The sequence below is a fragment of the Salmo salar genome, chromosome ssa25 (genome assembly GCF_905237065.1).
Source record: "Salmo salar chromosome ssa25, Ssal_v3.1, whole genome shotgun sequence".
NCBI classification, from domain to species: Eukaryota; Metazoa; Chordata; class Actinopteri; order Salmoniformes; family Salmonidae; genus Salmo; species Salmo salar.
In genome coordinates, this window is record NC_059466.1 from 26,156,225 (window position 1) to 26,178,978 (window position 22,754).

At 46.0% G+C, this 22,754-nt stretch overlaps 1 protein-coding gene across 1 annotated transcript in view; it reads right to left on the reverse strand.

Annotated features, from left to right (window-relative positions):
• Positions 1 to 892: 892 nt before the first annotated feature.
• Positions 893 to 22,754, reverse strand: part of LOC123730558 (KAT8 regulatory NSL complex subunit 1-like protein) — a 34,678-nt gene continuing 12,816 nt past the window's right edge. The window contains exons 6-15 of the mRNA XM_045707897.1: positions 21,844 to 22,021; positions 18,573 to 18,723; positions 15,112 to 15,261; positions 12,072 to 12,218; positions 10,394 to 10,494; positions 10,039 to 10,160; positions 9,648 to 9,815; positions 9,333 to 9,474; positions 2,018 to 2,289; positions 893 to 1,514 (exon numbers count right to left, since the gene is read on the reverse strand). Of these exons, the coding sequence (XP_045563853.1) occupies positions 1,466 to 1,514; positions 2,018 to 2,289; positions 9,333 to 9,474; positions 9,648 to 9,815; positions 10,039 to 10,160; positions 10,394 to 10,494; positions 12,072 to 12,218; positions 15,112 to 15,261; positions 18,573 to 18,723; positions 21,844 to 22,021 (1,480 nt within the window). The 3' untranslated portion in view covers positions 893 to 1,465. The remainder of the gene's footprint in view (positions 1,515 to 2,017; positions 2,290 to 9,332; positions 9,475 to 9,647; positions 9,816 to 10,038; positions 10,161 to 10,393; positions 10,495 to 12,071; positions 12,219 to 15,111; positions 15,262 to 18,572; positions 18,724 to 21,843; positions 22,022 to 22,754) is intronic.

Genomic DNA, 22,754 nt, shown 5'->3' on the forward strand with positions numbered 1-22,754 from the left:
CATACAGAGGCCCATTATCAGCAACCATCACTGTCTACACTGTATTTCTGAACAACTTGATGTTTTTTAATGGACAGAAAATGTGCTTTTCTTTCAAAAACAAGGACATTTCTAAGTGACCCCAAGTTTATCATTTTAAAAGGCTAATTGATCATTAGAAAACCCTTTTGCAATAGTGTTAGCACAGCTGAAAACTATTGTTCTGATTAAAGCAGCAATAAAACTGGCCTTCTTTAGACTAGTTGAGAATCTGGAGCATCAGCATTTGTGGGTTCGATTACAGGCTCAAAATGGCCAGAAAGAAAGAACTTTCTTCTGAAACTTGTCAGTCTATTCTTGTTCTGAGAAATGAAGGCTATTCCATGTGAAAAATTGCCAAGAAACTGAAGATCTCATACAACGCTGTGTACTACTCCCTTAACAGAACAGCGCAAACCGGCCCTAACCAGAATAGAAAGAGGAGTGGGAGACCCCGGTGCACAACTGAGCAAGAGGACAAGTACATTAGTGTCTAGTTTGAGAAACAGACGCCTCACAAGTCCTCAACTGGCAGCTTCATTAAATAGTACCCGCAAAACACCAGTCTCAACGTCAACAGTGAAGAGGCGACTCCGGGATGCTGGCCTTCTAGCCAAGAAAAGACAGACTTACAAGTTTCAGAAGAAAGTTCTTTGTTTCTGGCCATTTTGAGCCTGTAATCAAACCCACAAATGCTGATGCTCCAGATACTCAATTAGTCTAAAGAAGGCCAATTTTATTGCTTCTTTAATCAGAACAAAAGTTTTTCAGCTGTGCTAACATAAATCGTAAAAGGATTTTCTAATGATCAATTAGCCTTGGATTAGCTAACACAACGTGCCATTGGAACAAAGGAGTGATAGTTGCTCATAATGGGCCTATGTAGATATTCTATTAAAAATCAGCTGTTTCCAGCTACAATAGTCATTTACAACATTAACAATGTCTACACTGTATTTCTGATCAACTTGATGTTATTTTAAATGGACAAAAAATTAGCTTTTCTTTCAAAAACAAGGACATTTCTAAGTGACCACAAACTTTTGAATGGTAGTGTATATAAAAGTATATGTTAAGACTGCATTATCAGACATGTCTTGAAACGTAAAATAAATAACAGGCAACAACTGTTTACATACTATGGTACATTGTCAGCCAAGGTTACGATCGATTGTGCACTAGTACACAGATCTTCAATATGAATGCAGGTCAGGGTAAATTAAATTTTTTTAAATGTGTACATGTTGAATATCCAACACAATCCCATCCAAAACCTTAAAATACAGCAGAGGAACTGAAAGGAATAAAACAAATCACAATGTTTTAAATAAATAAAAAACCCTGCTCTAAAACATTTGAACCCAAATAAAATATCACTGTGTTTAGGAAATGTAGCAAGTATACATTAAAATGAGGTACACAGCGTGTGACATCTACTCCAGGGAGTTCAGGCCTCCTCTTGTGTCCCTGTGGGTCTCCTAAACTCCTGAAGGGATCTGGAGAGGAGAGACAACACAGGTAGTTCAAACAGCGTGGAACAGTCTTGCCATATATAACCATTAATTTACCATTAACCAATGGATGAGAAGGGTGCAGTTACATGTAGTTGGTCTCATAAACTTCTATTGTTTCATAACAAATCCAGCCGAGCTATATATGTTTAATTTATTTAACTAGGCAAGTCAGTTAAGAACAAATTCTTATTTACATTGATGGCCAAACCCGGACGACGCTGTGCCAATTGGGACTCCCAATCACAGCCGGTTGTGATACAGCCTGGAATCGAACCAGGGTCTGTAGTGACGCCTCAAGCACTGAGATGCAGTACCTTAGGCTGCTGTGCCAATCGGGAGCAATACAGTACAACTATACTGTTTTTTTTTCTTTCTTTAAACCTATACACGTGTATAAAGCACTGTACATGAAATACTTAAAATCTACATATATTAACAATAAAAAGTGAAACATTATGAACTGTCTGTCAGTGGCTGTGATGTACCTGTGCCATGGTAAAGCCAAGTCATTTCTGGTGACTGCAGTAAGTGTGTTGTTCTCATCGTCTCCAGCAGGTGGTGGTAATGTACTGGACAGGGCTGAAGACAGGGCTGAGAATGGGGGTGACTGGACAGAGCTGCTGCTGTCATCTGTGCTGCTGGTGGAATCTGCCTTCTCTCTCTCCTCCCAGCGAGGCTCCTGCTGCTCCTCTTCATGACAACTTAGAGCCTCATCCTCACACAGCGGGAACACATGACTCTCCCATGGGAGTCGAGGCTGCAGACCAAGGGAGGTAGGAGGAGGGAGTTTTATTTTTTTATTATACCTTTATTTAACCATGTAAGCCAGTTGAGAACAAGTTCTCATTTATAACTGCGACCTGGCCAAGATAAAGCAAAGCAGTGTGACACAAACAACACACAGAGTTACACATGGAATAAACAAGCGTACAGTCAATAACACAATAGAAAAAAAGTCTATATACACAGTGTGTGCAAATCAACAATTTAGCAAATTAACACTGGGGTGATAGATGAGCAGATGGTGATGCGCAAGTAGAAATACCGGTGTGCAAAAGAGCAGAAAAGTAAATAAAAACAATATGGGGATGAGGTAGGTAGATTGGGTGGGCTATTTACAGATGGGCTATGAACAGCTGCAGCGATCAGTTAGCTGTTCAGATAGCTGATGTTTAAAGTGAGGGAAATATAAGTCTCCAGCTTCAGTGATTTTGCAATTCGTTCCAGTCATTGGCAACAGAGAACTGGAAGGAAAGGCGGCCAAAGGAGGTGTTGGTTTTGAGGATGACCAGTGAGATATACCTGCTGGAGCGCGTGCTCCGGGTGGGTGTTGTTATCGTGACCAGTGAGCTGAGATAAGGCGGAGCTTTACCTAGCATAGACTTATAGATGACCTGGAGCCAGTGGGTCTGGCGACGAATATATGTAGCGAGGGCCAGCCGACTAGAGCATACAGGTCGCAGTGGTGGGTGGTATAAGGGGCTTTGGTGACAAAACGGATGGTTCTGTGATAGATAACGTCCAGTTTACTGAGTATTGGAAGCTATTTTGTAAATGACATCGCCGAAGTCGAGGATCGGTCGGATAGTCAGTTTTACGAGGGTATGTTTGGCGGCGTGAGTGAAGGAGGCTTTGTTGCGAGATAGGAAGCCGATTCTAGATTTCATTTTGGATTGGAGATGTTTAATATGAGTCTGGAAGGAGAGTTTATAGTCTAGCCAGACACCAAAGTATTTGTAGTTGTCCACATATTCAAAGTCAGAACCGTCCAGAGTAGTGATGCTAGTCGGGCGGGTGGGTGGGTGCGGGCAGCGAACGGTTGAAAAGCATGCATTTGGTTTTACTAGCGTTTAAGAGCAGTTGGAAGCCACGGAAGGAGTGTTGTATGGCATTGAAGCTCGTTTGGAGGTTAGTTAATACAGTGTCCAAAGAAGGGTAATGAGGGTTACATTAGATGAGGATATTACATGTATCACCTTCAGCAAAAATGACATTGAGATGGTATACTTTATTTTCTTCTACGATAAAGGATTTTATTTAAAACCATAATTCACAAGCTGAAGGTCGTATGACAAGTACAGAATCAGCCATTAACAGGATTCCAGTGAAGTGAGGGTGGTCCCTGTGACTTTCACACCCACACCCACCCCAGGGAGCGTGCAGCCTGTACACTGAATGTGTGGGCACTCTCCGTACCTCCTGACAAGCACCAAGATGACAGACACCACTCCCAGTCTATCATAACCTGACTCTTGACTTCATGAAGCTGTAAAGCACCACTGAGGTAAAATAAATATCCCTGTTCTGCCACCATAGAACCTGTTAAACATTACAGTCTGTCTCTCTCTCTGTAGTAGTCATGTAGGAACAATATTCACATCATTTATCTGCCAATACTAAGATCTGAAACAAAGTCATTTGGTTAAATTCAGCATCTTCTGTGTGGGTTTTGAATGGTAAAAGTAAAGAGATGTAAATGTGCCTGTTAGGGATGTTAATGGTTAACCGTTGATCAATAAGCCGCCAAAAATTATTTTGACCGATCATGCTTATCGGTTTATAAAAGGTCAATTAGCATAATTTAGTGGAATTAAATTGGTGTGTATTTTCGTTAGTCCGCCATGCATCTCGTTTATCGCACACATACTGCATACTGAGCTTAGTTTGAGTGGAATATCACCTGTCAGGCAGCGAAGTTGGTTGATGCTTGAAGTGAAACCTGTAGGCTAATATAAGCCCAGCCATTGCGCAAAAATTCTTAGTACAATTCCAGTGAAAACAGAGTTGGCTAGTCTATTGAACAGAGGAGGATCCTAGCTTTCTATTGATACTATTTTAAAATCAGCATTTCTCTCCTGTTCTACTGGTTTCCATATCAACTTGATTTAGCTGTCCACAAGCTTAAAGCACAATCCTAGTCATATGGTAAAACTTTACTTGACACCTAGCGTCATAACACATTATGACACATTCATAACCATGTCATGTCATAACATCTGAACTTGTCATAACCTGTCATATGGTCATAACACTGTCATGACATATTTAGACCTGTTGTGACATATACTGAACAAAAATATAAATGTAACATGTAAAGTGTTGGTCCCATGTTTCATGAGGTGAAATAAATGATCCCAGAAATGATCCAAACACACAAAAAGCGTATTTCTCTCAAAATGTGTGCACAAATTTGTTTACAACCCTGTTACTGAATATTTCCCCTTTGCCAAGGTAATCTATCCACCTGACAGGTGTAGCATATCAAAAAGCTGATTAAACAGCATGATCATTACACAGGTGCACCTTGTGCTAGGGACAATAAAAGGCCACTCTAAAATGTATAGTTTTGTCACAACACGATGCCACAGATATCAAGTTTTGAGGGAGCATGCAAATGGCATGCTGACTGCAGGAATGGCCATCAGAGCAGTTGCCAGAGAATTGACGTTATTTTAGAGAATTTGGCAGTACGTCCAACTGGCCTCTCAACGGCAGTAACCGTGCCAGCCCAGGTCCTCCACATCCGGTTTCTTCACCTGAGGATCATTTGAGACCAGCCACCTGGACAGCTGATGAAACTGTGGGTTTGCACAACCAAAGAATTTCTGCACCAACTATCAGAAACCGTCTCAGGGAAGCGTATCTGTATGCTCGTCGTCCTCACCAGAGTCTTGACCTGACTGCAGTTCAGCATCGTAACCTACTTCAGTGGGAAAATGCTCACCTTTGAAGTGTGCTCTTCACGGATGAATCCCGGTTTCAACTGTACCAGGCATAGATGGCAGACAGCGTGTATGGCATCGTCTGGGCGAGCAGTTTGCTGATGTCAACATTGTGAACAGAGTTCCCAATGGTGGCGGTGGGGTTATGGTATGGGCAGGCATAAGCTACAGACAACAAACACAATTACATTATATCAATGGCAATTTGAATGCACAGAGGTACCGTAATGAGATCCTGAGGCCCATTGTTGTGCCATTCATCCACCGCCATCACCTCATGTTTCAGAATGATAACGCAAGGATCTTTACACAAATCCTGGAATCTGAAAATGTCCCAGTTCTTCCATGGTCTGAAAACTCACCAGACATTGAGCATGTTTGGGATCTATACATAATTCCTGGACAGAGGCTAACGACTGTTTAGTCTAAATGACACTATAATGGCTGGAAATACGATGACATTGCTAAAGTAGTTTAATTTTTAGTAGGAAATAACTTTGCCAGCATTATCATGAAGTCAAATGAACTTTAGACAGATGGCAATGTTGTCATTAGCTAGCGAAGTCAGTCAAAAACGTTAGCTAGCTAAAATCCGGTGACCTCCCCTCAACCTTAGCTAACATTATACTGCATCTAAAGTCAGTCTGGCAACATCAAAATGATGGCAAAAAGGTTTTGATAGTAATTATTTGCCTCCTTTTGAATTGCATTGTATTTCCAAGCCACTGTGTTAGAGCTGATTTGGACATATTTGTATAAAAGACAGAACATACAGAGCTCCATGTACGTTTGTGTAAATATACTGCTCAAAAAAATAAAGGGAACACTTAAACAACCCAATGTAAGTCCAAGTCAATCACACTTCTGTGAAATCCCAGAAGTGTCCACTTAGGAAGCAACACTGATTGACAATAGATTTCACATGCTGTTGTGCAAATGGAATAGACAACAGGTGGAAATTATAGGCAATTAGCAAGACACCCCCAATAAAGGAGTGGTTCTGCAGGTGGTGACCACAGACCACTTCTCAGTTCCTATGCTTCCTGGCTGATGTTTCGGTCACTTTTGAATGCTGGCGGTGCTTTCACTCTAGTGGTAGCATGAGACGGAGTCTACAACCCACACAAGTGGCTCAGGTAGTGCAGCTCATCCAGGATGGCACATCAATGCGAGCTGTGGCAAGAAGGTTTGCTGTGTCTGTCAGCGTAGTGTCCAGAGCATGGAGGCGCTACCAGGACAGACCAGTACATCAGGAGATGGGGAGGAGGCCGTAGGAGGGCAACAACCCAGCAGCAGGACCGCTACCTCCGCCTTTGTGCAAGGAGGAGCAGGAGGAGCACTGCCAGAGCCCTGCAAAATGACCTTCAGCAGGCCACAAATGTGCATGTGTCTGCTCAAATGGTCAGAAACAGACTCCATGAGGGTGGTATGAGGGCCCGACGTCCACAGGTGGTGGTTGTGCTTACAGCCCAACACCGTGCAGGACGTTTGGCATTTGCCAGAGAACACCAAGATTGGCAAATTCGCCACTGGCGCCCTGTGCTCTTCACAGATGAAAGCAGGTTCACACTGAGCACATGTGACAGACGTGACAGAGTCTGGAGACGCCGTAGAGAACGTTCTGCTGCCTGCAACATCCTCCAGCATGACCGGTTTGGCGGTGGGTCAGTCATGGTGTGGGGTGGCATTTCTTTGGGGGGCCGCACAGCCCTCCATGTGCTCGCCAGAGGTAGCCTGACTGCCATTAGATACCGAGATGAGATCCTCAGACCCCTTGTGAGACCATATGCTGGTGCGGTTGGCCCTGGGTTCCTCCTAATGCAAGACAATGCTAGACTTCATGTGGCTGGAGTGTGTCAGCAGTTCCTGCAAGAGGAAGGCATTGATGCTATGAACTGGCCCGCCCGTTCCCCAGACCTGAATCCAATTGAGCACATCTGGGACATCATGTCTCGCTCCATCCACCAACGCCACGTTGTACCACAGACTGTCCAGGAGTTGGCGGATGCTTTAGTCTAGGTCTGGGAGGAGATCCCTCAGGAGACCATCCGCCACCTCATCAGGAGCATGCCCAGGCGTTGTAGGGAGGCCACACACACTACTGAGCCTCATTTTGACTTGTTTTAAGGACATTACATCAAAGTTGGATCAGCCTGTAGTGTGGTTTTCCACTTTAATTTTGAGTGTGACTCCAAATCCAGACCTCCATGGGTTGATAAATTGGATTTCCATTGATTATTTTTGTGCACATTCAACTATGTAAAGAAAAAAGTATTTAATAAGATTATTTCATTCATTCAGATCTAGGATGTGTTATTTTAGTGTTCCCTTTATTTTTTTCAGCAGTGTATATTAAATATGAATGTATATGATGAAATATTAGGTACATACCTTTATGATTTATATTTACCTAATTGAGATGTATTCATTTGTTGTTAGTTTTTGCCCCCCCCTCTTGCCCATTCATTGTACTGTGGTAAGTGTGTTAGGATAAAGGCAGGAAGTTGGGCCTTCGGGGGACGAGTCCTAGCTAGACGCGTTAGCGGTATAGTCTTTTGACCATACAGACATACAAACAGCTCATATTATGCATTTTCCATGTCAATTAATCTATGCTGTAACTTGATTGGAGAATCATTTGTTAGATATATGAATAAACCTTTTTGTTGCACCATATCCCTGGATCTCATTGAATGTTTTGGCCGTTTGGAAACCTTGAATGTGGACTGTATGCGTACGAAACAACCCCACTTTCAGGCTAGGGCAGTGGCTATGGTCAAGAGGAAAGGAAGCCACTACACACTGAAAAAATCTTCATCAGCGCTCATTGGCGATGCATTGAGAAGAAAGCTCAGTTGGGCATCAGTACAAAACAAACGTTCAAAACAATATTGTGAGAAAACATGCAACTCATGAATACGCATGCATAGTATTTTCACTAAGTTACATCATTTTACTGTTTGGAACTAATTTAACTGATTGTTAATGGGGGTCAGTTAGTCAGCAGCAAAATTGACTGTACTGCTAGTGCCTGTGCTGTCCTGTTAAGACTTTAGTCCAATCAGAACCCACTCCAATCAGCCATGTCTAATCACCCACAGTGCATCTGTGTCGGCTCAAGAACTCCTCAACCAGTCCACCACCCACAAACCCTCCTATTGCAGATATACACAGCAGATATTTGATAGGTTTTTTATCTCAGGAATGTTTCATGGTCACCACTAATGGCCTAACCTCTTACATGAAATATCAATATTCATATCTCACCTAATCCGAAACTGTTGTTCAGTCTTAGTGAGTCATACTTCGAAGTAAAAGCTCTAATTCAGCTTGATAATTAACATACTTGTGCATAGCAGAAAATAGCATAGTTTCTACTAGCAACTCTGCATTAAAGTTAATAGGTTATTGATTGGAATGTTCCTACCAGCAGGTCAGGGTTCCGTTAGCCGGTAACTTGTGCGCAGTGCTGCGCTTATAATGTGAAGAAATAGGCCTATTAGTTTAGCAACATTTTAAGCTAAACATTCTGATCTGTTGCATCAGACTCATTGCTTTTTTACTTGTTTCATGTAGCCTAGGCTATTTCTTTCTTGAAAAGCTGACCAATAGAATAGGTAAACTTTTCTACTATGGGGGATAGTAGATTGACATAGGCTAGTGATTTTGTTGTTCGTAAATTGTTGGCTGAGGAAAAGTAAATGTAGATAGTTATTCTAACATCTTCAAAGTGCACATCAGAATTAGAGAAGGATGCACTTCATTGCATCCTCGACTTGCATGTTCTGTTAAGATGAATTACCATAACCTAAATGTGATTTCTGTCATTCTGAGCGCTGTGGGTGAACGCCCTAATCAGGTTATGCACCCAATGCATATCGGTCCAGTAAATTTCTCAAATGTCTGGTAAATTGATGTTGCTGGTGAAATTTCCAGTGCCACATTTTCAAAATGAAAACCCTGCAGCAGGGTTAATAAATGCTAGTACCAAGACGTCATACTCAGAATGTAACAAAGAGCTCAACCAGGATCCAGACTTTAGGCTGGTAAGGGCTAGACAGTGAATGTCCTTTCTTACCACCCACTCCTCTAAGGCTCTGCCTGCGTCTGTGTCCAGACTGCAGCTCCAGTCCACGTGAGTGCTCATGTCACCTCTGATGTCATCCCTGACAGCAGAGTCCCATACAGAAACACCTGGTCCATCGTTCCTACTGCCAGATCTACAGAGACAGGTGATTTTAAATACAAACTACTGCATCGGAACAAGAGTATGCCACACCTCATTCTCTATGGAAAAAACAGACACTGTGTATTGATATCTATTGAGATGAGAAGCTTTACTGCAGGTTCAATTAGGAGCAGCAAGTTGAAATGTGGTGTGCCCTGTGCCCACCTGGTGGTGCGTCTGTAGCATCTGCTCTTATCCCAGGAGGTCCAGCGGAGTTTCTCTCTCTTCTCACACCCCAGATGACTCTGTGAAAAGGTCTCGTCACACAGCAGCTCCTCTTCCTCGTCCTGTCTCTCTCTCTCTTCCAGGGGTGGGATATCAACCACTCTCCAGCTGTAGGGAAGGAGGGAGGAGCAGAGCAACGTGTGAGGTGAACAAATAACACACATATCAAAGGACATCGAAGAACAGACCATTTTCAGGGATGCAAACTGGTGAGGGCCCAAAATAGGAAGGTTTGATCATTCAAACTCAAAATAGTGTTAAGCAAAAACAGGTGGCTGTAGCTTTTGTTAAGAAGTAACTCAAGCCAAAGAACAAGCACCAGAAGTCATACCTGGGTGTTATAATGTCTTTGTAGTGAAGTTTCTCCACCTTGGTAGTGGCAGCCAGGGACATGGGGATGATGATGTTGTCAATGGTGTAAACACTCTCTCCCTGACGTCTGCGGATTGGATCCTGAGAACAAAATAGCATAGACAAAACCGTCACATAGCTCACTAATACATCAACAAGCACACCGTTCATTATAAACGTCTCAACTAGATGTCAGAATGCAATGTATTACAAGTCAATTCACAAGTTGCTTACTTTTCAAGCTATAAATCCAGGTAGGAAGGCAGTAATGGAGCTATAATGCACACAAGTAGCCAGGCAGTATTGGAGCTATAATGTGTGTGTGTGTGTGGTACCTGTTTGTGTGTGTGTGAGGTCTGGGGTGTAACGGCATCCTCCAGGCTCTCATCTGGACTGTCCTCAGGGTCTGACAGCTGAGACAAGAGGACCTCCTCATCTATAGGCCAACAACACATTACTGTGAACACCATGGGTCACTCTGTAACAGGCTACATAGCATATGTGTAATGAATACATAACTACACTAGCAGGCTACATAGGCTTCTTTTTTTTTTAATGTTACCTTTATTTAACTAGGGAAGTCAGTTAAGAACAAATCCTTATTTACAATGACGGCCTACCCCGGACAACGCTGGACCAATTGTGCGCCGCACTATGAGACCCCCAATCACGGCCGGATGTGATACAGCCTGGATTTGAACCAGGGACTGTAGTGAAGCCTCTTGCACTGAGATGCAGTGCCTTAGACCGCTACGCCAGTAGGGAGCCTAACATGTAATAACCAGTTGGATATGATCAGAACAACATAGAAAATCAGGGAAATCATGACTTAGCTAGGGGATAGGTCCGTTTCTATTAGAAATTAATGGAGGATAAATGCCAGAAAAGCAGAAATTCCTGATTAATCAAGGAAAAACCCATCCCAGGGATCACCCCTTCAATTAAGTGGATTCGGCTATTTCAGCCACACCCGTTGCTGACAGGTGTATAAAAATGGGGACCCAGCCATGCAGTCTCCATAGACAAACATTGGCAGTAAATTGGTCTTACAGAAGAGCTCAGTGACTTTCAACGTGGCACCATCACAGGATGCCACCTTTCCAACAAGTCAGTTTGTCAAACGTCTGCCCTGCTAGAGCTGCCCCGGTCAACTGAAAGTGCTGTTATTGTGAAGTGAAAACGTCTTGGAGCAACAATGGCTCAGCAAAGAAGTGGTAGGCCACACAAGGTCACAGAACTGCCTCTGAAGCAACATCAGCACAATAACTTTTCGTTGGGAGATTCATGAAATGGGTTTCCATGGCTGAGTAGCCACACACAAGCCTAAGATCCCCATGTGCAATGCCAAGCATCGGCTGGAGTGGTGTAAACTCGCCGCCATTGGACTCTGGATATGCGTTCTCTGGAGTGATGAATCACGCTTCACAATCTGGCAGTCAGATGGACAAATCTGGGTTTGGCGGATACCAGGAGAACGCTACCTGTCCCAATGCATTGGTGGAGGAGGGACAATGGTCTGAGGCTGTTTTCCATTGTTCGGGCTACGCCTCTTAGTTCCAGTGAAGGGCAGTCTTAACGCTACAATGACAATCTAGACGATTCTGTGCTTCCAACTTTGTGGCAACAGTTTAGGGAAGGCCCTTTCCTGTTTCAGCATGACAATGCCCCCGTGCACAAAGCGAGGTCCATACAGAAATGGTGTGTTCCGTGGCAGAATTTGACTGGCCTGCACAGAGCCCTGACCTCAACCCCATCGAACACCTTTGGGATGAGTTAGAATGCCGACTGCAAGCCAGGCCTAATCGCCCAACATCAGGGCCGACCTCACTAATGTACTTGTGGCTGAATGGAAGCAAGTCCCTGCAGCAATGTTACAACATCTAGTGGAAAGCCTTCCCAGAAGAGTGTAGGTTGTTATAAAAGCAAAGGGGACTAATTCAATATTACTGCCCATGAATTTGGAATGAGATGTTCAACGAGCAGGTGTCCACATACTTTTGTCATGTAGTATACCTTCTTTGGTCTTGTGGGTGTGTCTCCTCTTCCTCCCTCCACAAGAAGCCTTCCAGTGTGGGGTCTGAGCAGAGCCCGCCCATCTGACAGGTGACACACCCCTGGCCACTCCCCTCCGGCTCCTCCCATGCTGCTTGTGGCTGCAATCTGGAATGACACATCAGCCATGTTAACGCAACAGACTGGAATTCCCCTTGTCTGAAACCACCCTCCAAACCCCCATAGGATTACAAGGCTTGGTTAGAGAGTAGCCTTTAATAACATATCAGTCTAATGTTTAACTATTAATCCCATTAGGTTAGACATATTCCTTCTCAACGCTTTCCCGCTTCAGTTCTGCAAACAATCAAGGTCTTTGTCTTGGGCCTGTTTCATTGTTAGGATAACAGATATGTTGTTCGGGGTTGGGCGGCTGATAATTACATAGATGATATGGTCATCTACAGTGTGAGCTGTAAGGTTGCAGGACTGAACAGGACAAGTGGTACTGAATCCTAAATAATGCCTCAAACTGCCACCGTTGTGCTGCCTGCCTGTCAGGGCCAGATCAGCAGGACAATAACTGCAGCTCTCATCATCTCCCCCCCTCTCTGACATCTCCCCTTCACAACATCTCCCCCTGTCCCTCCCTCTCACATCTCCCATCTCTCGCTCTCCCCCGCTCTCCCCCTCACAACATCTCCCCCTCAGCCTCCCCCTCCCACCACATCGCCCCCTCCCACCACATCTCCCCCTCAGCCTCCCCCTCAGCCTCCCCCTCCCACCACATCTCCCCCTCAGCCTCCCCTTCCCACCACATCGCCCTCTCCCACCACATCTCCCCCTCAGCCTCCCCCTCCCACCACCCCCTCCCACCACATCTCCCCCTCAGCCTCCCCTCCCACCACCCCCTCCCACCACATCGCCCCCTCCCTCTCCTCTCCCACCACCCCCTCCCACCACATCGCCCCCTCCCTCTCCTCTCCCACCACATCGCCCCTCCCACCACATCGCCCCCTCCCTCTCCTCTCCCACCACATCGCCCCTCCCACCACATCGCCCCCTCCCTCCCACCACATCGCCTCCTCCCACCACATCGCCCCCTCCCACCACATCGCCCCCTCCCTCCCCCCCACATCGCCCCCTCCCTCTCCTCTCCCACCACATCGCCCCTCCCTCCCACCACATCGCCCCCTCCCTCCCCTCTCACCACATCGCCCCCTCCCTCCCCTCTCACCACATCGCCCCTCCCACCACATCGCCCCCTCCCTCCCCCTCATCTCCCACCACATCGCCCCCTCCCTCCCCTCTCCCACCACATCGCCCCCTCCCACCACATCGCCCCTCCCACTCCTCTCCCACCACGTCGCCCCCCTCGCACCACGTCGCCCCCTCGCACCACGTCGCCCCCTCGCACCACGTCGCCCCCTCGCACCACGTCGCCCCCTCGCACCCTCCCTCTCCCACCACGTTGCCCCCTCCCACCACGTCGCCCCCTCCCTCTCCCACTACGTCGCCCCTCCCACCACATCGCCCCCTCCCTCTCCTCTCCCACCACGTCGCCCCCTCGCACCCTCCTTCTCCCACCACGTCGCCCCCTCCCACCACATCGCCCCCACCCTCTCCCACCACATCGCCCCCTCCCTCTCCTTTCCCACCACATCGCCCTCTCCCACCACATCGCCCCCTCCCTCTCCTCTCCCACCACATCTCCCCCTCCCACCACATCGCCCCCTCCCTCTCCCACCACATCGCCCCCTCCCTCTCCTCTCCTCTCCCACCACATCTCCCCCTCCCACCACATCGCCCCCTCCCTCTCCTCTCCTCTCCCACCACATCTCCCCCTCCCACCACATCGCCCCCTCCCTCTCCCACCACATCGCCCCCTCCCTCTCCTCTCCCACCACATCTCCCCCTCCCACCACATCGCCCCCTCCCTCTCCTCTCCCACCACATCGCCCCCTCCCTCTCCCCTCCCAGCACATCGCCCCCTCCCACCACATCGCCCCCTTCCTCTCCCCTCCCACCACATCGCCCCTCCCACCACATCGCCCCCTCCCTCTCCCCTCCCACCACATCGCCCCTCCCACCACATCGCCCCTCCCTCTCCCCTCCCACCACATCGCCCCCTCCCACCACATCGCCCCCTCCCTCTCCTCTCCCACCACATCGCCCCCTCCCACCACATCGCCCCCTCCCTCTCCTATCCCACCACATCGCCCCTCCCACCACATCGCCCCCTCCCTCTCCTCTCCCACCACATCGCCCCCTCCCACCACATCGCCCCCTCCCAACACATCGCCCCCTCCCAACACATCGCCCCCTCCCAACACATCGCCCCCTCCCTCTCCTCTCCCACCACATCGCCCCCTCCCACCACATCGCCCCCTCCCAACACATCACATCGCCCCCTCCCAACACATCGCCCCCTCCCAACACATCGCCCCCTCAAGCGAACGAGAAAGGGTGATCTTCCACATAATAGCAAATGTCAGTAGAATATTCCTTGTGGTGTTTGTTTTTAGATCAATCATTGTCCATGTGGGGTGATTCAGGCTGACAGGAAATCGAGTGGAGCAGAGTGAGTTAGGTCTCTAAGACTAACCCAACATTCTCATTAGCCATGTGCCAGTGCCCCAGCCCCTCAAGCCAGCCCTTCTCTCCAGCCACAGGGCACTGCCTCAGAACCGCTCCCTTCAGCCCAGTGAGGATCATTAGGAATCTTTAGGATCGTTAACCCCCCTGCAGTCAATAGCCAACAGAGCAAGCAGCGAGAAGCAACAGGAGAGTAATGATTAGACTGGCTGACTCAGAGCTTACTGCTGTGAAAGTCCCCTGGTGAGATGCCAAAAGAGAATTACAGCCAATGCATCTACACTGGTAGCTCAGTAGGAGTCGTTACACAAGATAGCAGCATAGCTGAAATCACTGTCAATCTATTACTTTAAATGAGGAAGAACAAAGAAAAATCCCTGCCAGGTTTCAGGGGACACTGTTGGTTTTAAGACGGGTCATACTCTTTTCTGAAACCATTAGTAATAGTCTATTAGATGCTACTCACTGAACCCTGATGGACAAGTGTGTCCCCTGTCCATATAGCTGTGGTGGTAGTAGACATCACTGGACTCTGTCTTGACCGGTAGTAGAGGTCGCTGGACCCAGTCCTCTCTGAGCAGGGCAGCGTTCTGGAGGTGGTGGGACAGAAGGCTATCTGTGGAGAGGAGATCCAGACCAAACCTGCTGACTGACTGTATTAGGTTTGAAGAGAAGACTAGAAGAAGAAGAAGAATATTGTAGAATATTATGAATTGAACAATGAGCATTACTCTCTGAATCTCTCCATCTACCTCACTACATACTAGAGCAGATACGGCCCACAATGAATTTTGTAAAAATAATAATCGAAATCCCGATGTGGCCCTTGAGCCAAACAGTTTGCCCACGCCTGTACAATTAAGCAATACGGCACATGGGGGTGTGGTATATGGCCAATATACCATGGCTAAGGGCTGTTTTATTGCGCAATGCAGAGTGCCTGGATACAGCCCTTAGTCATGGTATATTGGCCATATACCACAAACCCCTGAGGTGCCTTATTGCTATTATTAACTGGTTACCAACGTAATTTGGGCAGTAAAAATAAATGTTTTGTCATACCCGTAGTATACGGTCTGATATACCACGGCTGTCAGCCAATCAGCATTCAGGGCTCGAACCACCCAGTTTATAAGAGCCAATACACCAACCCCTAGCCAGTTCCCAGTAATAACCTCATCACAGTACAGCTGTGTGGAGTACAGCTGCATTGTTGATTTGACACCCCTGTCCGGTCTTAAAAACTCTACAGTCTACATTCCACATACAACAGAGAGAGAGCTGTTTTGACAGTGAGGGTATGTAGGATGTAACCTCCACAGCACAATACATAGAGTTACAGGAAAACACAGACCAGGGAAGGTGATTTAAAGGGCTTGAGAAGGACAGGGTAACAGAATACACTGTATTGTATTCTTTTTTTCACATCTGTAAATGGACAATAATATGTGTATTGGTGTTGTACATGCAACTTCTTAAAGCTGCAATATGTAACTTTTTGGGATACCCCACCAAATTCACTTAGAAAGTTGAGTTACAGATCTGTCGTTCTTAATTGAAAGCAAGTCTAAGAAGCAGTAGATCTGTTCTAAGTGCTCTATTTCTATGGTTCCCGTTCTCCAGTTTCCTTTTTGCGTCTTTTACTTTCAGTTTTGTACACTAGCTTCAAACATCTGAAAATACAATATTTTTGCTTATGGAAAAGATATTTCAGAGCGGTTCAAATCAGTGTTTCCCAACCCTGGTCCTCAGTACACAACAGTACACATTTTAGTTATAGCGCTGGACAAACACACCTCATCCAACTCATTGAGACCTTGATGATTAGTTGACAAGTTGAATCAGGTATGTTTGTCCAGCGTTACAATAAAAATGTGTACTGTTGGGGGTACTCGAGGACCAGGGTTGGGAAACACTGGTTTATATGTTACAATGATTCTCTTCACGATACGTGCTTGTTTTGTCACATATACTGAAATTAGGCAAACTATTAGAATGTTAGTGACCAGGAACCAGCAGAGAGGTTTCTGCATAATGCAGCTTTAAATGAATCATCACCTTAGAAAGCTCTGTCCATTTCATTGTGTTAAGGCTTTAAAACAACATCCACATCAACCATGTTTTCCACTCAGTTTCAACCTGTTGTTGAACTTCTTTCTTCAAACTGATCATCACAGTGAGGTGAGTTTTAAAAGCACATACTGTTTTGATGATTAGTGTTGGATGTGATTTTTGATTTCATTTGCATTGACATCAGAGTGGTTAGAGGGACAATAGAGCCCTGAGTACCAGGCTGTTAGGACCTGATGGAGGGACAATACAGCCCTGAGTACCAGGCTGTTAGGACCTGATGGAGGGACAATAGAGCCCTGAGGACCAGGCTGTTAGGACCTGATGGAGAGACAATACAGCCCTGAGTACCAGGCTGTTAGGACCTGATGGAGGGACAATAGAGCCCTGAATACCAGGCTGTTAGGACCTGATGGAGGGACAATACAGCCCTGAGTACCAGGCTGTTAGGACCTGATGGAGGGACAATACAGCCCTGAATACCAGGCTATTTGGACCTGATGGAGGGACAATACAGCCCTGAGGACCAGGCTGTTAGGACCTGATGGAGGGACAATACAGCCCTGAGTACCAGGCTGTTTGGACCTGATGGAGGGACAATACAGCCCTGAGTACCAGGCTGTTAGGACCTGATGGAGGGACAATACAGCCCTGAGTACCAGGCTGTTAGGACCTGATGGAGGGACAATACAGCCCTGAGTACCAGGCTGTTAGGACCTGATGGAGGGACAATAGAGCCCTGAATACCAGGCTGTTAGGACCTGATGGAGGGACAATACAGCCCTGAGTACCAGGCTGTTAGGACCTGATGGAGGGACAATACAGCCCTGAGGACCAGGCTATTTGGACCTGATGGAGGGACAATACAGCCCTGAGGACCAGGCTGTTAGGACCTGATGGAGAGACAATACAGCCCTGAGTACCAGGCTGTTAGGACCTGATGGAGGGACAATACAGCCCTGAGTACCAGGCTGTTAGGACCTGATGGAGGGACAATAGAGCCCTGAGGACCAGGCTGTTAGGACCTGATGGAGAGACCATACAGCCCTGAGTACCAGGCTGTTAGGACCTGATGGAGGGACAATAGAGCCCTGAATACCAGGCTGTTAGGACCTGATGGAGGGACAATACAGCCCTGAGTACCAGGCTGTTAGGACCTGATGGAGGGACAATACAGCCCTGAGGACCAGGCTATTTGGACCTGATGGAGGGACAATACAGCCCTGAGGACCAGGCTGTTAGGACCTGATGGAGAGACAATACAGCCCTGAGTACCAGGCTGTTAGGACCTGATGGAGGGACAATACAGCCCTGAATACCAGGCTGTTAGGACCTGATGGAGGGACAATACAGCCCTGAGGACCAGGCTGTTAGGACTGATGGAGGGACAATACAGCCCTGAGTACCAGGCTGTTAGGACCTGATGGAGGGACAATACAGCCCTGAATACCAGATTGTTAGGACCTGATGGAGGGACAATACAGCCCTGAGTACCAGGCTGTTAGGACCTAATGGAGGGACAATACAGCCCTGAGTACCAGGCTGTTAGGACCTGATGGAGAGACAATACAGCCCTGAGTACCAGGCTGTTAGGACCTGATGGAGAGACAATACAGCCCTGAGTACCAGGCTGTTAGGACCTGATGGAGGGACAATACAGCCCTGAGTACCAGACTGTTAGCAATCTGACAGCCATTTGAGCATGTCCAGAGCACATAAGAGGAGATTACCGTGACTCAACTGTCATATGGAATATTAATACAGTCACCACAAAAGACCCATGTACAGTCCAGTTAGCCTTACACAAGAACACAGAGTATCATATCGTCTGTCCAGCATAGGGAGGGGAGTACCTACCTGAGGAGAGAGAGAGAACAGGGAGTGTCCTAAAGCCACTGGTCCTGGAGATCAGGGTGCTGCCGGAGGAACAGGCTGGGTCAGAACACAGGGCCAGGGGGTCACAGGACACAAAGGTGGGACAGAGGGAGGAGGAGAGGGAGGCTGAGTCCTGCAGGAGAGAGGAGGGATGAATAAAAACAGTCAATCACAGATTCTAGAATAACTTACTCTCTACACCTCCAGGACCTGTGGATACCACTGATTTAATGAAGGAAACTATTAACGCAAACCACCTGTGGCTCTTGAAGATAGCAACACTTTCAGAGACAATGACCACCATATGAAACTCATTTATAAAGGGATTTGTGTACAGAAGGGTTAAACAGTGTTGTGACCAACTTCAGCTGGTTTCTCAGTTCTGCTAACATGAAGCCTTACTGTGTTGTTGCTGTGTGAGTCACTATGACCTGGAGGAGCAGCCAGCCGCTCAGCTAAATCACGCTAATTAAACTAATTAAATCTAACAGCTAATATCTCAGTAGGCTTCGCACATTGTCTTACTCTGTAATAACACCAGTCAGAGAGAGGCGCCCCTGCCTGGCACTAGAGGTCGACCGATTATGATTTTTCAACGCCGATACCGACACCGATTATTGGAGGACCAAAAAAAGCCACTGCCGATTAAATCGGCCGATTTATTTATATATATATTTTTTGTAATAATGACAATTGCAACAATACTGAATAAACACTTTTATTTTAACTTAATATAATACATCAATAAAAACTATTTTCGTCTCAAATAAATAATGAAACATGTTCAATTTGGTTTAAATAATGCAAAAACAAAGTGTTGGAGAAAAGTAAAAGTGCAATGTTTGCCATGTAAAAAAGCTAACGTGTTTCCTGGTGGTTCCTTTTAACATGAGTCTTCAATATTCCCAGGTAAGAAGTTTTAGGTTGTAGTTATTATAGGACTATTTCTCTCTATCCCATTTGTATTTCATATACCTTTGACTACTGGATGTTCTTATAGGCACTATAGTATTGCCAGCCTAATCTCGGAGTTGATAGACTTGAAGTTATACCCTGATGAAGACAGCTTGGCTGTCGAAACGTTGGATATTACATTTTTGCATCTGAGCTCCTAGAGTGTGCGGCTCTCCCTTATTTTCAGGCTTGAAGTTATAAACAGCGCAATGCTTTAAGCACAGCGAAGAGCTGCTGGCAAATGCAGGAAAGTGCTGTTTGAATGAATGCTTACGAGCCTGCTGCTGCCTACCACCGTTCAGTCAGACTGCTCTATCAAATATCAAATCATAGACTTAATTATAACATAATAACACACAGAAATACGAGCCTTAGGTCATTAATATCGTCAAATCCGGAAACTATCATTTCGAAAACAAAACGTTTATTCTTTCAGTGAAATACGGAACCGTTCCGTATTTTATCTAACGGGTGGCATCCTTAAGTCTAAATATTGCTGTTACATTGCACAACCTTCAATGTAATGTCATAATTATGTACAATTCTGGCAAATTAATTACGGTCTTTGTTAGGAAGAAATGGTCTTCACACAGTTCGCAACGTGCCAGGTGGCCCAAACTGCTGCATATACCCTGACTCTGCTTGCACAGAATGCAAGAGAAGTCACACAATTTCCCTAGTTAAAAGAAATTCATGTTAACAGGCAATATTAACTAAACATGCAGGTTTAAAAATATACTTGTGTATTGATTTTAAGGCATTGGTATTTATGGTTAGGTACACATTGGTGCAACGACAGTGCTTTTTTTGCGAATGCGTTTGTTAACTCATCACCCATTTGGCGAAGTAGGCTATGATTCAATGATAAATTAACAGGCGCCGCATCGATTATATGCAACGCAGGACACACTAGATAAACTAGTAATATCATTAACCACGTGTAGTTAACTAGTGATTATGTTAAGATTGATTGTTTTTTATAAGATACGTTTAATGCTAGCTAGCACCTTACCTTGGCTCCTTGCTGCACTCGCATAACAGGTAGTCAGCCTGCCATGCAGTCTCCTCGTGGAGTGCAATGTAATTGGCCATAATCGGTGTCCAAAAATGCCGATTACCGATTGTTATGAAAACTTGAAATCGGCCCTAATTTATCGGCCATTCCGATTAATCGGTCGACCTCTAACTGGCACCTTTTGTTTTTTGGGTGTAGAGACTAGAGCAGGGATCAACTAGATTCAGACGCTGGACGATATTTTCTTGAGCGGATGATCAGGGGGCCGGAACATAATTACTAATAATTTGTAGACTGCAAATTGACCGCAAGAAGCCCAAACAGATATAATATCACCAAAACAATCATTTCAAACCTTGCTTTCATTTGTTTATGATCACGTGTCTCTCTATTATACGTGGGAATACTTGGGAACAGATTTCTTAAATAAAAAATCACTTGATGCTGATTTCCTGGTGTTTTTACAGTCTTTTATGTCACACAATGAAAATTCTACAAATAATTAGGCCCGCAGGCCGCCAATTGGGGAACGTCCCAAATGGCACCCTATTCAGTGCACTACTTTTGACCAGAGGCCTATGGGCTGCGTGTGTTGCAGGTTGAAAGCAGGTTGATATTTAAAGCTCAGAACAGACTAGATGGATGATGCCAGGCTGTTTCTGCTCTCTTGCCAACTCCTTATAGAACTGGTCTGAGGCAAAAACAGATCTGGAACCAGGCTAGACCAGACCAAACCAGTGGCAAGGAAAAGCAGTCATGCAGGGTTTGACATTACAAATGCACTGCTCCACTCTGTCTTGTTCAACTGCTACACAGAGCTCTTCACAGCATCAGGATTAGACTATTATGTATCAGAGACTGCTTGTGTCTAAATGACACCGTTAGGGACACAGCAGATACAGCTCTCGAATCCTAATTTAAATAGGATACTTTTTTTCCCTTCAATCCTCTGACATTTCATTATTGGCAGCAAACACTATCCTCTAACTTCAGGTTGGGCCAAATGCATGGAATAAAGACATGCACTGTATTTCAGTCTTGTGTGATGCCTTTAGCCAGGCATCAGCATCACACATTGAGGATGTGGTGGTTAGTGATTTGCCTCATGAATGAGAGGTGAAGGTCAGGGGCCGTATGTAGGAGTGCTAATCTACAATCAGGTCCCCCCCGTCCACATGATCATATTCATCATGATATTAAAGGCAAAACTGATCCTAGATCAGCCCTCCTACTGTGAGACGCTTTATGAATATGGGCCCAGAGGTAAAAAGAAAAGGTCCCTACCTGCTGTCTGTGGGTGGTGTTAATGAAGAGTCGAGGTTTGTGATAGGTCACCAGGGGTCGTGTGCGGGCTGAGACACAGGTGGCATCCACTTGGAGGAAGTGCGGCCTCCTGCGGTTCTCTCTCCTCCTCTTGGATCCCTTCTGGGAGAAGGGGTCACATCCTCCCAGGAGCAGGCCACTGCATGGGGACAACAGATGACGACACTCTGTATAGTCCCAAATGGCAGTGCACTATGTTTGACCAGAGCCCTGTGTAGGGAATAGGGTGACATTTGAGATACACCTTTAGTCACCAAACTCACACCATTTTAGTCAACACACACAGCAGTCCCTGAAATGACTCAAACAAGATCTAGCCTCGTGCTCCCAGATATGATCTATATTTCCATGACATCCAAGGCAGCGTGGGAGTCAGAGAAAATTAGAAATTGAGGGTAGCATCATATTCCCTTTATAGTGCATTACTTTGGACCAGGGTCCATAAGGCTCTGTTCAAAATAGTGCACTATATAGGGAATAGGGTGCAATTTGGAACAAATCCATAGACTTAATTATTGAGAGTAAAAAAGGCAAGAGGAAGGAAGAACTTCAGGTTAATGATCCAAATCATAGCCGGACACAAAACCTTTCCACCGGTTGTTTTAAGGATAGGGAGCATGTTGAACATCATAGTGGTGGATAGGAGATCTGAGGTCCTCTCTGGGCTGTAGAGTACGGCTTCGGCCAATACTTCCGACCAGGACCCATCTCTCTATATAGCGCACTACTTTTGTCCAGATAATTATGGGCCCTGGTCAAAAGTAGTGCACTATATAGAAAACAGGGTGCCATTTGGGCCTAAACTAGTGGATACTGACTCACTATGGGCCTGTAATTTCCAGCCTTGGTGGGATATTTATGTTTCCCTTTGT